At 36.9% G+C, this 13,197-nt stretch overlaps 1 protein-coding gene across 3 annotated transcripts in view; it reads right to left on the reverse strand.

Annotated features, from left to right (window-relative positions):
* Upf2 (UPF2 regulator of nonsense mediated mRNA decay) overlaps positions 1-13,197 on the reverse strand; it is a 101,332-nt gene that overhangs the window by 51,580 nt on the left and 36,555 nt on the right. For all 3 annotated transcript variants that reach the window (XM_069990355.1, XM_069990353.1, XM_069990354.1), the window contains exon 8: positions 12,789-12,874. In XM_069990355.1, the coding sequence (XP_069846456.1) occupies positions 12,789-12,874 (86 nt within the window). The remainder of the gene's footprint in view (positions 1-12,788; positions 12,875-13,197) is intronic.

The raw sequence follows: 13,197 nt of genomic DNA on the forward strand, positions 1-13,197 counted from the left end.
CTAATCAACTACATTTTTGTTTAATGCTAGTCCTGGCTTAAGAATGATTTCTGAACTCCATTTGCAATAGCTTCAAAAAAAATTAAAATTTGGGAATAAACCTAAACAAGGAATCAAAGATCTTTACAGCAACAAGTATAAAAATTTGAAGACAAGATCAACAAATGGAAAGACCTTCCAGGTTCATGAATAGGTACAATTAATAATGTGAAAATGGCCATACTGACAAAAATTATCTACAAACAACACAAACCCCATAAAACTTCCACTGATGTTCTTTACTGAGGTGGTAAGAACAATCCAAAAATTCATATGGAACAACAAAAGACCTCAAATAGCCAAGGCAATTCTAGGCAAAAAAAAGCAATGCTGGTGCTATCACAACCCCAGAACTCAAGCTCTACCAGAGCTATAATAACAAAAAACAGCTTGGTATTAACACAAAAATAGACAGAAAAATCAATGGAATGTACTAGAAACCTCAGAATTAAAACCATATACTTACAGCTATCTGATATTTGATAAGGGAGCCAAAGATATACAGAGGGAAAAGATAGCCTCTTCAATAACTGATGTTGGGAAAAGTGGGCAAACTAGGCATCCATATGCAGAAAGCTAAAAGTAGATCCCTGTTTTATACCATGCACTTAACTCAAAGTAGTTCAAAGACCTGAACATCAGATCTGAAACTTTAAAATTACTCTACGAGGGAGTAGGAGAAACACTAGAACTTTTAAGTAGAAAAAAACTTTTTGAGAAGAGTCCTAGGAGCACTGCAGAAAGGAGACTTGACAAATGTAATTAAACCAAAATAAGGCTCCTGGACAGCAAAGGACATAGTTACTAAATCTGAAAGATAACCAACAGCCTGGAAGAAGCTCTTTACCAATAATACATGGGACAAAGGCCTAATATCCAATATCTACCAGGAAGCTCAACAAATTAACTCCTCCCAGAGTAAATAAACCAATCATTAAAGGGGCAAAGGAGCTAAAGAGAAACTTCTCAGAAGAGGTAAGAATGACAAAGAAACACCTCATCCCTCACCATAATAGAAATGCAAATCAAAACATCTCTTAAGATTCTATCTCACTCCAGGTTAGATTGGCCATCATCATGAATTTGATCAACAAATGTCAATGGGGATGTGGAGAAAAAAAGGAACCCTGTTGGTAGGATTGTAAACTAGTACAAGCTTTCTGGACAGTAGTCTGGAGGTTCCTCCCTTATGGTCCAGCCATACCACTCCTGGGCATCTACCTAGATTATCACAAGCCAGGACACCATAAAGCTGTACATCCATGTTCATAGCTGCACTATTCACAATAGCCAAGCTATAAAAACAGCCCAGATACCCTCCAATAGATAAATGGATCAAAAAATGTGGTATTTGTACACATAATTTTACACAGCCATTAGAAAGAATAATATTATTTGCAGAGAAAGAGATGGACCTACAACAAATTATGTTAAGTGAGGTAAGCCAAGCTCAGAGAGACAAACAGGGTATGTTTTCTCTCATATGCGGAAGCTAAATCTAAAATACACTGGGATATGATCAATTATACAGGACTCAGCACTCACACACAAGAGGATACTCTGAGGAGAGGAACACAAAGGCACAATGCCTATGTGCCTCTGATCATATAAAATGGTATTTATCAAAATAAACTCCAGGAAATGGAAACAAGGTTTTTTCCTTCTTGTTGTTATTCTCTTTTCGTCTTGTTTATTTATCTCTTTGGGAGGGTAAGGAAAGGCACAAAAATGGAGGGACAAAGGGTAAACAAATGCAGCAGTGGTACTCATTAGACACTGTTGAAAATGAACTATACAACTTGTGGATAGGGACAAAGGGAATGGGTGACACTTCCAAAACATAAAAGTACTCATTACCTGAATAATGTTACTGTAAACCCTCTGTACATCACCTTTATAATAAGGGGAAAAGGTTAAATTGAAAATAAAGAATATTTTCTTGTCTCTCTTGCAGTCCTAAGAATATAAGCTTGAAAGGGACTGGAGAGTGAAAGGTCACATCATTTTAAAGCTATTAAAACACAAATCAAAAAATTGAAATTAATAAAGAATTCTCTACACTGAGACTGAACTTGGTAATTCATTTAATAAGCTAGTTGACAATTCATATAATTTGCTTTAAGAAGTAAATAAAAAATAAACTTTTCTTTTGAAAACAATTATATAATCTTTAAGTATTTTTTTACCAATAGTTAACTACGAATCACTTAAAAACTATTTTTTCTTTCAACAATAAAACTGCATGTCTCTAAATGACACATGCAAAAAATTCTGCTTGACAATAATCACCAAGTTAGTAAATATTCAGTCATTCAATTAGTAAATATTCAGTCATTCTCCTAATCAATTTGCTTTCTTCCTCTTCCCAGCCCCGCCCACCTCTCACTGGCAGTTACTGGGGTTTGAACTCCTTTTTAGTTGTTTTCCCCTGCTTTTCTTTTGAGACAGTATCTTCCAAATTATTCCAAAAAGGTAAAATATAATCAAACGATTGAAGTCACTTACTCTGAAATCCACAATAAAATACCCTGATGACTTTTTTCCCACTATGCTGCTGTTCTCAAAGCAATAGTGCCATCAAGTGGTATAATATATTAACATTTCAAAAACAACAAAAATTCTTTCATGGCTGAAAATTTAGAGAAAGATCCAACTGAAAGTTTCATAAGAGTGTCAGCAAATCCTCCTAAAAACCTAGAACAGGAAAAGCTGTTCAAGAATTAAGTGTTGTTGGGCACCAATGGCTCATGTTACTCAGGAGGATGAAGTCTAAAGTGAGGCAAATCTTCATTTTCACAGGAATTCAGACATAAAATCTGTAAATTCAAATACTACCTATCAAGTATGTCTAGATTTGGAGCAAGATCACTTATAGCAGAAAGCACAAGAGAAAGTCGGCCCAAATAGAGCTTTCAAAACCCCACTAGCATGCTTTAGTGGTAAACTGATGTCCCTTACAATTAACCACAGCTTGTGGTCTGGAGACCAAGAAAGAGGCACCGAAAGCCACATGAGGCAATACAGCAAGGGTGCAAAATAGGTTTACAGACCCCTAAACAACAGATCTCTTAACGAAGGAAAAAATTTACCCTTAAAAAATAAACCTGTTGAGCTGGGTGCTGGTAGCTCACACCTATAATCCTATCTACTCAGGAAGCTGAGATCTGAGGACAGTAGTTCAAAGCCAGCCCTGCTAAGAAAAGTATATGAGGCTTTTTATCTCCGATTAACCACAAAGTTGCTGGAAGTGGAGCCACAGCACAAGTGATAGAACACTAGCCTTGAGCAAAAGAACTTAGGGACAGTGCCCACGCCCAGGGTTCAAGCACCAAAAATGTAACAATAAATCTTCTAGTAATATGAGCCAGGGAAACCTAATTCATTAGATGGAACAAAAAGGTCAGATATAGGTGGTGGTGGCTCACGCCAGTAATCTTAACTACTCAGAAGGCTGAGATCTAAGGATCATGGTTCAAAGCCAGCTCTGGCAAGAAAGTCTGTGAGACTCTTATTTCCAATAAATTACTCAGAGAAAGCCAAAAATGGTGCTGTGGCTCAAGAGATATGAGTGCTAGCCTTGAGCCAAAAGAAACTCAGGGAAAGAGCCGAAGCCGGAAGTTCAAAAAAAAAAAAAAAAAAAAAAGAGGGTACGTACTGTATCATTATAAGTGGTCAATTTTTTTTATTTTTTTTTTTTGGGTCCGGTCGTGGGGCCTGAACTCTGGGCCTGGGTGCTGTCCCTCAGCTCTTCAGCTCAAGGCTAGCTCTCTACCACTTGAGCCACAGTGCCACTTCCGGCTTTTTTTCTTATGTGGTGCTGAGGAATCGAACCCAGGGCCTCAGGCATGCAAGGCAAGCACTCTACCACTGAGCCACCTTCCCAGCCCCTATAAATGGTCAATTTTTAAAAGTTAAAAGAACCAAGAAAAGGCAGGGGAAAGGAAAAAAATCTCAAAACTATGGCAATTCATCAAGAAAAATTATTGCTACAAAATATATGGAAAATTCTGGTTGGTCATGGTTACTTTTTAAAATCTAGATGAATAGAAGAAATGAGAAAAGGTTCATTAGTGGGAACAACAGTGGAACACTCAGTAAGTACAAGAGTGTGGAAAGAAAGGACACTGAAGAAGTGACTAATGGGGCTGGAACATGGCTTAGTGGTAGAGTGCCTGCATGAAGCACTGGGTTAGATTCCACAGTATTACATAAACAGAAAAAGCCAAAAGTGGCACTGTGGCTCAAGTGGTAGAGTGCTAGCCTTAAGCAAAAGAAGCTCAGGGACAGTGCCCGAGTTCAAGCCCTAGGACTGGCAAAAAAAAAAAAAAAAAAAAGTGACTAATATCCAAAGGAGAGGAAATCATTATATAAGAAAGATACTTAGATACTCACATTTATGTAACACTATTGATAATAGCAAAACTATGGATCAGACAGAGTGTCTAACAACTGATGAATAAAGCAAATATGATATGTATTCACCATGGAATAGTATTAGGAAATAAAACAAATGAAATTCTGTTATTTGCAGGAAAATAGATGGATGTGGAGCTCATTGTTTTGGGTAAAATAAGATAAACTTAAGCCCAACACTGCACATTCTCACGCATTTGTGCAGTACATAAATATAAAAGGGGACATGTATGTATGTATGTATACACATATACACACATGAATACAGTATAATGAAATCTACTAAAAGCTATTTGAAAAAGGTAGGAGAGAAGAAAAGAATGAGAATATAGTGGAGGAAGTGAATTTGTTCAAAGCACACTGTGTGCATGTATGGAAATATCAGAATGAAGCCTCCTATTACAAATGTATATTAACTAAAAAAAACAAAATAAAATGTAAAATAAAATGAAGAATTTTCATTCAGAATTAAAAAATGTGATGAGTAAGAAGAAAAGGACATTCAACCTATGCCAAATTAGAGCATCTAAAAAAAAAAAAGGAAAGCTAATCTGGAGAAAAGAACATGTACTGGAACATATTTAAGATTCAAAATCTAGGAAACATTCCTAAATTTGTATGAGTATGTCCATGTACACCAGTACTAGAGCTTGAACTCAGGTCCTGAGCAGTCCTTTATTTTTTTCACTCAAGATTGGCACTCTATCACTTATGGTTACTTAGAGATAATATTTTCATGAACATTCCTGCCCAGGATGTCTTCAAACTCAGATCCTCAGATCTCAGCATCCTGAATAGCTAGGATTATTGGAGTATGCCATTAACACTCAACCTTAAAAATTTTAATATGAAAACTTAAGAATCACCTGGCATGATGAACAACAAGGTAGATCTATTCTAAGAAACCTACTGTATTTGCCGGGCGGCAGTGGCTCAGGTCTGTAATCCTAGCTACAGAGGAGGCTGAGATCTGAGGATCATGGTTCAAAGCCAAGCCGGGCAGAAAAGTCTGAGACTCTTATCTCCAATTAACCACTAGAAAACCAGAAGTGGTGCTGTGGCTCAAACAGTAGAGTGCTCATCTTGAGCTGAAGAGCACAGGGACAGCGCCCAAGCCCAGAGTTCAAGCCCCATGACGGACAAAAGAAAAGAAACCTACTGGATTTATTAGAAAAAGAATTGAGTAACTATATAAATGACTCACTACATCAATTAAAAAGAAGCAGACTGGCCTCAGATGTGTTTTACAACAACAGCAATCACTAAATGGCTATTATTACAAGCTATTAAGATTTTTTTAAAAAAAGTATTACAGATCCTTTAACTAGTCAAGCTGCCTTTCAACTAAAAAAGTCACAGATATATCATTCTGTACCCAGAAGGGCTCAAAGGAGATTTTTTTTCCCAGATAAACTTCAGTAAACCCATACATAGATGGGGAAAACCTCTACAAAAGAACTGGCAGGAAATGCTGAGTAAGTGAAACTGTATAACTTAAAATAAAACCAATCTGGGTGCACAGCTCAGAGAGAAAGCATGTGCCTAGTATGAGGTTGATGGTTCAAACCTCTACACCCTTCCCCAAAATAAACCCTAGGGCTTGACTGACAAGTGTGCATATAAATATTTTATTTTCTACCGGGATGTATTATCAATAACATAGTGAAGGGAAATGAAAAACAAAGTCAAGGAAATATGAGGCTTATCTACTTCAAACACTAAAAGTACTTAACACTTAAAGTTGACAATAAAAACCCACATTTAAAATAAGAAAGGAAAATATTAAAGATATTACTATTAACTAATATCAGATGGGGGAGGAAAGGAAAAGAAAAATATAGTACAAAGTAATTTTATCAGTGTTCATTGTAGAGAAGCGAGAGTATCTAAGTAAAATGATTGCTAAGCAAAGTTACAGGTGAACACTAAGTAAAATCCAAATTCAGTAATACAGAGATTCAACTGAATTGATTTTGACAGACTAAATGTAAGAGAAAAGGTATACCAAACATAAGAGAAAAAGCAGAAATCATAATCATGTCAGATTAAGATATAATTCAGAACAAAAAGCACTAAGACAGACCCAATAGCCCACTTTTTAAAATTTACAATAAAGATGAAAGCTTTATCTATACACAAAATAAAACATTTACTTTCTGGAAGCTGAAATAATAGTAATTACTAATAAAAATAAAACACATCAGGTCAGGTGCTGATAGTTCACATTTATAATCCTAGCTATACAAAGACTAAGATCTAGAGAATTGAGGTTGAAGACCAGCTCAGGCAGAAAAACTCTGCTAGATTCCATCTCCAAAAATAACCAACAAAAAGTGGAGATGAAGGTGCAGTTCAAGTAGTATAGAGAGCACGACTCCAGCAACACGAGGGCCTTAATTCAAACTCCAATAATACCAAAAAGAAAATAAAAAAATATACACACATACAAATACACAATCCACACATACATAGACAGACAGACAGACAGACAGACACACACACACACACACACACACACACACACACACACACACACACACACACACACACACACACACACACACACACACACACACACACACACACACACACACACACACACACACACACACACACACACTAATAACTCATCTCTCTGAGTCATGAGCACTGACCAAGAAAACTTTTTTTTGTTGATCGCAGAGCTTAAACTGTAGGCCTGGGCTCTGTCCCTCAGTTCTTCAGCTCAAGGCGAGTGCCACCTGGCAGCAAGTAAACTTTTTTTTAAAAAGGGTAAAAAGAAGCAGGGCACCAGTGGCTCACACCTGTAATCCTAGCTATTCAGGAGGCTGAGATCTGAGGATCACGGTTCAAAGCCAGCCCCAGCAGGAAAGTCTGCTCGACTCTTATCTCCAATAAACCACTCAGAAAACCAGAAGTGGCGCTGTGGCTCAAGTGGTAGAGCACTAGCTTTGAGCTGAATAGCTGAGGGACAGTGACCAGGCCCAGAGTTCAAGCTCCATGACCAAAAAAAAAAAGGTAAAAAGAAAAAAAAGGGAAGATTTTAAATATTTATATAATAAAGTAGATCTGGTTACACATTTAACTCCACACAATATAAAGAAACGTACTATGTTAAATAACCATGCAATATTTACAAATATGAACTATGGAATGGACAATGGAAGAAATTGCAAAGGATTCCAAAAAGTAAAAATAATGTCCTCTAAGCTTAATGCAATAAAAACATGAATTACTAACAAACTGCAAAATAGTCACACTGCCAAAAACTTTCAAAATTCTATCAACTTGACTCACAGAGGAAATGAAAAGAAACAAAATAAATGGAAGAAACCAAAATAAAGGAAATCATAAGAGGACTAAAAAAATGAATCTAAAAGCTGGAGAACTAAAAATGGTAAATCACTAGCTGGCACAATCAATTATAAATATAGAAATATAAATAAAGTATAACTAAATAAAGTATAAATAAATTAGTAATGACAAAAGACTGGAAAGGCTGATATGATTAAATATAATACATTCATAGAAACATGCATCTTTAAAAGAACAAGGAAAACCTTTTGTACCTAAGATGAAAAGATAATCAATTGTCCCTTAGGTCAAACACAGGAAATAATCTGTAATTATATTTTCTTATATGCTCAAAAGAATTAAGATAGCTGGGTGCTGATGCTTCACATCTGTAATCCTAGCTACTCAAGAGGCTGAGATCTGAGGATTGAGGTTCAAAGCCAGCCTGGGCAGGAAAGTCTGTGAGACTTTTATCTCCAATTAATCAGAGAAAAGGCCAGAAGGGCACTGTGACGCAATTGGTAAAGTGATAGCCTTGAGCAAAAGGAGCCCAGGCAGAGTGCCCAGGCCCAGAGTTCAAGCCCCAGGTCTGGCAAGATAGCTATATCTATATATAGATATAGATATATATTTAAGACAATGGCTTCTATTGGACTTAAGGGGATAAAGAGATAAGGGTAGATAAACCAGGTGATAGTGGCTCATGACTCTAATTCTAGCTACTCAGGAGGCTGAGATCTGAGGATCACAGTCCAAAGCCAGAATGGAAGGAAAGACCCTAAGACTCTTACCTTCAATTAATCACCTCCCCCAAAAAAGCCAGAAGTAGAGCCTTGAGCAAAATTAATGTCCTGAGTTCAAGCCCCAGAACAAGTACCAAAACAAAACTCATTGTGGAAACCCTAGGCGCTGTGGGAACTGGGTACAGGAAATATGAATATGTGGAGAATGACTGATTCTAGTGGAAAACTGTGATTGCTTATCCTATATCTAAATAAAGACTCGGGATCATGAGAGTCTGACCTTCTGCAGTAATCCTGTCAAAAGATAGGAGGAATGCCTATGTGTACTTATCTTACTGCTTCAAGATATCCTGTTAATTATGCTTTGCCAGTATGGGCAGCAAAGTCTGTGAGTCTCTTTTTTTCTCCAATAAATTACCTCAAAAAACCTGGAAGTGGAGCTCCAGCTCCAGTGGTAGAACACTAGCCCAGCCTTGAGCAAGTTCAGGGACAGTGCACAGGCCCTGAGGTCAAGTTCCAAAACCAGCACACACAAAAAAAGAAACTGGAGGGAGGGGAAGTATGTACTACAATTTGGCAAGATTTAAGACTGAAGAAGCTGAGAAAGGGCATTAAATACCATGTGATATAATTTTATCACCTCCATATAAGCGATGTCTTCTTCATCACTGCAATAACCTAACTGTGCGAGGGATAAAAAGGTTAAACTAGCCTTCCTCCTTTCTTCAGCGCATAGTCTACAGAACAATGTCCTCCAGACACTGGAGGAATCTAAGAAAAGGGTTTTTGCAAAAGTTGATGTCATGATGTTCTTTTCCTGTCTGCCTGCAAATAATATTGTCCATTAGAAAAATTCTCTCTATAATCCATTTGCTCACAGCTCCTTTGTCTAGCTAATTTCTGTCAGGACTCATATTAAATAAAACAGTCTATATAGCCTTCTTTGGCTCCATCAAATGAATAAGTTCTACACACACTATATTTCAAAGCCGCATGCTATCCTTCTTCCTAATAAGACAACTTGGTATTATTGTTGTCTTCCTCAACAAGTTTTAAGCTACATGAAAGACAGAAGTATTGAGTCAATTGTGTTCCTTACCTTGTCCAGCTCCAACCACTGGATGAATTAGTTAATGAATGAATAGGTTTTAGAACCTAGACCATCAGGCTGGATATAACAAACTTAAATAACAGAATCTAGAGCATCTCAGAGATTTAACAGAACCGAGGTCTAATTCTCAGGACTTATGGAATGTCATGCATTTTAAATACTTAGATCTTATTTACACTTTAGTCTTTAAATCATCATTTTCAACTTACTAATACTTTCAAGCATATGTTACTAACAGATTCCAACTTCTACTAATTTGCAGCTTTCTATCAATGAGCTCATTAGATACATTCAGTTGTAAAAGACCAAATAACAGTATACAAATTTTAAGGACTTTTTTTAGGCTTAAAATGAAGAAGGAAAAGAAATAGATCTTTTATGGGGAAAGAAGTTGATCTTTTACAAATGAACTAAGATATTAGTCACTGCTTCATTTCATTTATTATCCAAGCTTTTTTATTTTTATTTATTCTATTCTAAAAACCTCACTTGAAAAAATTTAGTCCAAGGGGCTGGGAAGGTGGCTCAGTGGCAGAGTGCTTGCCTATCATGCATGAGGCCCTTTGTTTGATTCCTCAGTACCACATAAGCAGAAAAAGCTGGAAGTGGCGCTGTGGCTCTAATGATAGAGAACTAGCCTTGAGCTGAAGAGCTGAGGGACAGCACCCCAGGCCCAGAGTTCAGGCCCCATGATGGATTTAAAATTTTTTTTTGCATTTTTTTTGCATACATTACCCTTCAATTTTGTATATATAAAAATGGAACAAACTGGGTGCCAGTGGCTCACACCTGTAATTCTACTACTCAGGATGCTGAGATTTGTGGGCTGTGGTTCGAAGCCAGCTTGGGCAAGAAAGTCCTGAGACTGTTATCTTCAATAAACTACTCAGAGAAAGCTGGAAGTGGTGTGGTGGGTCAAGTGGTAGAGCACTAGCCTTGAGCAAAAGAAATTCAGAGACAGCACCTGGACCTGAGTTCAAGCCTCAGGAACTAGCACCAAAAAAAAAGAGAGATTTCACAATTAAAGTCTTGAAACTGATGACTTTTTTCTTAGTTGTACTTAAGCTAATGGTGCACCCAAAACTGATGATCCCTTAACTGTAAGTCATATAGTACCTACAAAACTTTCTGAATTACAATTCTCAATTATCTACTTCTACTCACTATATAAACATCCCTTCTCTCTTGCACAACTAAAATGAAAATTCAAATGTTCATATTACTTTTGTAAATAGGAGTTAAAAAATAATAAAGAAAAAGGATGAGTAGGAATTTGGTCTCATTTAGAAACCTCACTAAGAGATCTCTAGTTACCACCTATGAAAGAACTAAATTAAAATTTTGCTATAAGAAATCTTCAAAGAAAATTTTTTTTTCTTTCATGCATTTGTTTCTAACGCATTTATAAGATTATTTCTTTGTTGCTTTGTATGTCCCTCCCCCACAGTATAACCCCTGCTTTCACTGTATTTGATGTCGGTATAATTTGTGGAGGGGAAGGGGAAAAACAAGTCGTTTAAATAAGGATACAGGTGGACCCGTTGCAACAATGAGAAGTACAAGTTGTCATGTCGAAAACGAACTTTACAACTTTGGTGGGGGGGAGGATAGGGTGGGGGGCGGGGGAGGCTGGGAAGGGATGGGAAGAAGAAACAAAGGAGGAGGCTACAATGCTTGATAAAAAATGTACCCATCTAATTGTAACCCCTCTGTACAGTATTTTCACAATAAAAAATAAATAAAAATTTTAAAAAATCTTCAAAGAAATTTTTTAGAGAAAATATTAGTTATGTTGTATGAAAGCACAAAATTTCTTATTCATTCTTTTTTTTTGGAGGGGGGCGGTCATGGGGCTTGAACTCTGGGCCTGGGCACTGTCCCTGCGCTCTAACACTTGAGCTACAATGCCACTTCTGGTTTTCTAGTAGTTTATTGAAGATTAACAGTCTCACAGCCTTTCCTGCCCCACCTGGCTTTGAACCATGATCCTCAGATCTCAGCCTCCTGAGTAGCTAGTATTACAGGCGCAAGCCACTGGCACCGACTTCCTTATTCATACTTGATAAGCTATAATACATCTGTTCTAGATGCATAAGGTAAATATAGAGTATGAGTGGTCCTGAAATGTTTACTGAGGTTTAGTGTAGTATAATACAGAGCATTTGAATGACTTGTATTACTCACAATATAATCATTAACTTCTACTTCTATCCATGAATTTCTGGGTAGGGGATCTCATCTCTAAGCTGTTAAAATAACTCAAATAACTTGAAATTTTCATTTAAAATTTTTACAGATTAGATTAACACTGAATTAAAATATTTACACAAGATATATTTCCCAAAACCTGTACCTTTCAATACTTGTACTACTTATTGCCAAAAACAGAAACCAATTCCTTCTAACAATTAGTAAGTTTGTTTTTTGTTTCTTTTCTAGTACCAGGGCTTTAACTCAGGGCCTTGCATTCATTCAGCTTGCTTGTTTGCTTTGCTTGTTCTCTACCACTTAAACCATGCTTTCACACCAAAATTACTCCATTTATCATGAAGTTTTAAAGACAAGGTCTTGATACTATATAGCCCAGGCTGGCCTCAAACTCACAATCCTCTGCCTGAGTTTCCTGAATACTAGTATTACAAAGCATGAAAAAATCATGCCTGGAAAATTACCTTTAAAATATTTTTTACATAACAAGAAAAGATTATAAGAAATTAGAGATAAGAAAAATTCAATAAAAAAGTAAAAATATGCTAATAAAGGCCTACTGAATTTTTTTAAAAAAGAGATATGACTAATATAAAGAGATTATTGGGGGGGAAGAGTGACATTATGGTAGCTCACTCCTGTAATATTCAGGCGGCTGAGATCCCCTGAGAACCTTGTTTCAAAGCCATCCCAAGCAGGAAGCCCAGGAGACTCTTATCTCCAATTAATCATGGAAAAAGCCAAAGTAGAGCTGTGGCTCAAGGGTAGAGTACTAGCCTTCAACAAAAGTAGCTCAGAGACAGCAACCAGGCCGTGTTCAAGCCCCAGTACCAGCAAAAAAAAAACAAAACAAAAAAACAAGCGAGCAAGTGAGAGAGACAGAGACAGAGAGAGAAAGAGAGAGAGAAAGAGAGAGAGAGAGTTTTTTTACTACTACTACAGAGTAAAGCCACCAACAAATTACTTTTGGCAATACGTACCTCTGTCTAGGAACTATGAAGAGTGCTCGGACCAACTTCTTCCTGTTTGCTTTTGTGTTCATGTTCATGCAAAAATCCATTGCTGCCTACAAGAGAAAGAACAAACTTCTTTCTTAAAAACTCAATTTCTTCTTCCTAAACATTTCAAAATCGTTTTAAAAAACTGCCCTGTAAAAATATGCAAACAAAAAAATGCAAACAAAACAATTACTCTGGCCCGCCATGGATGGTTCATATCTATATTCCTAGCTATTTAGGAGGCTGAAATTTGAGGATAGCAGTTTGGAGCAGCCCTGGCAGACAAATGTGAGGCATACTCCAATTAGCCAGAAAAAGTCAAAGTATGGCTTTAGTCAAGTGAGAGAGAGCCAGCCATGAGCAAAAAAGCTCAGTGAGACTATAAGGCCCT

Source organism: Dipodomys merriami, unplaced genomic scaffold, assembly GCF_024711535.1.
Source record: "Dipodomys merriami isolate MVZ:Mamm:240054 unplaced genomic scaffold, mDipMer1.0.p SCAF_4, whole genome shotgun sequence".
In the NCBI taxonomy this organism is placed as follows: Eukaryota; Metazoa; Chordata; class Mammalia; order Rodentia; family Heteromyidae; genus Dipodomys; species Dipodomys merriami.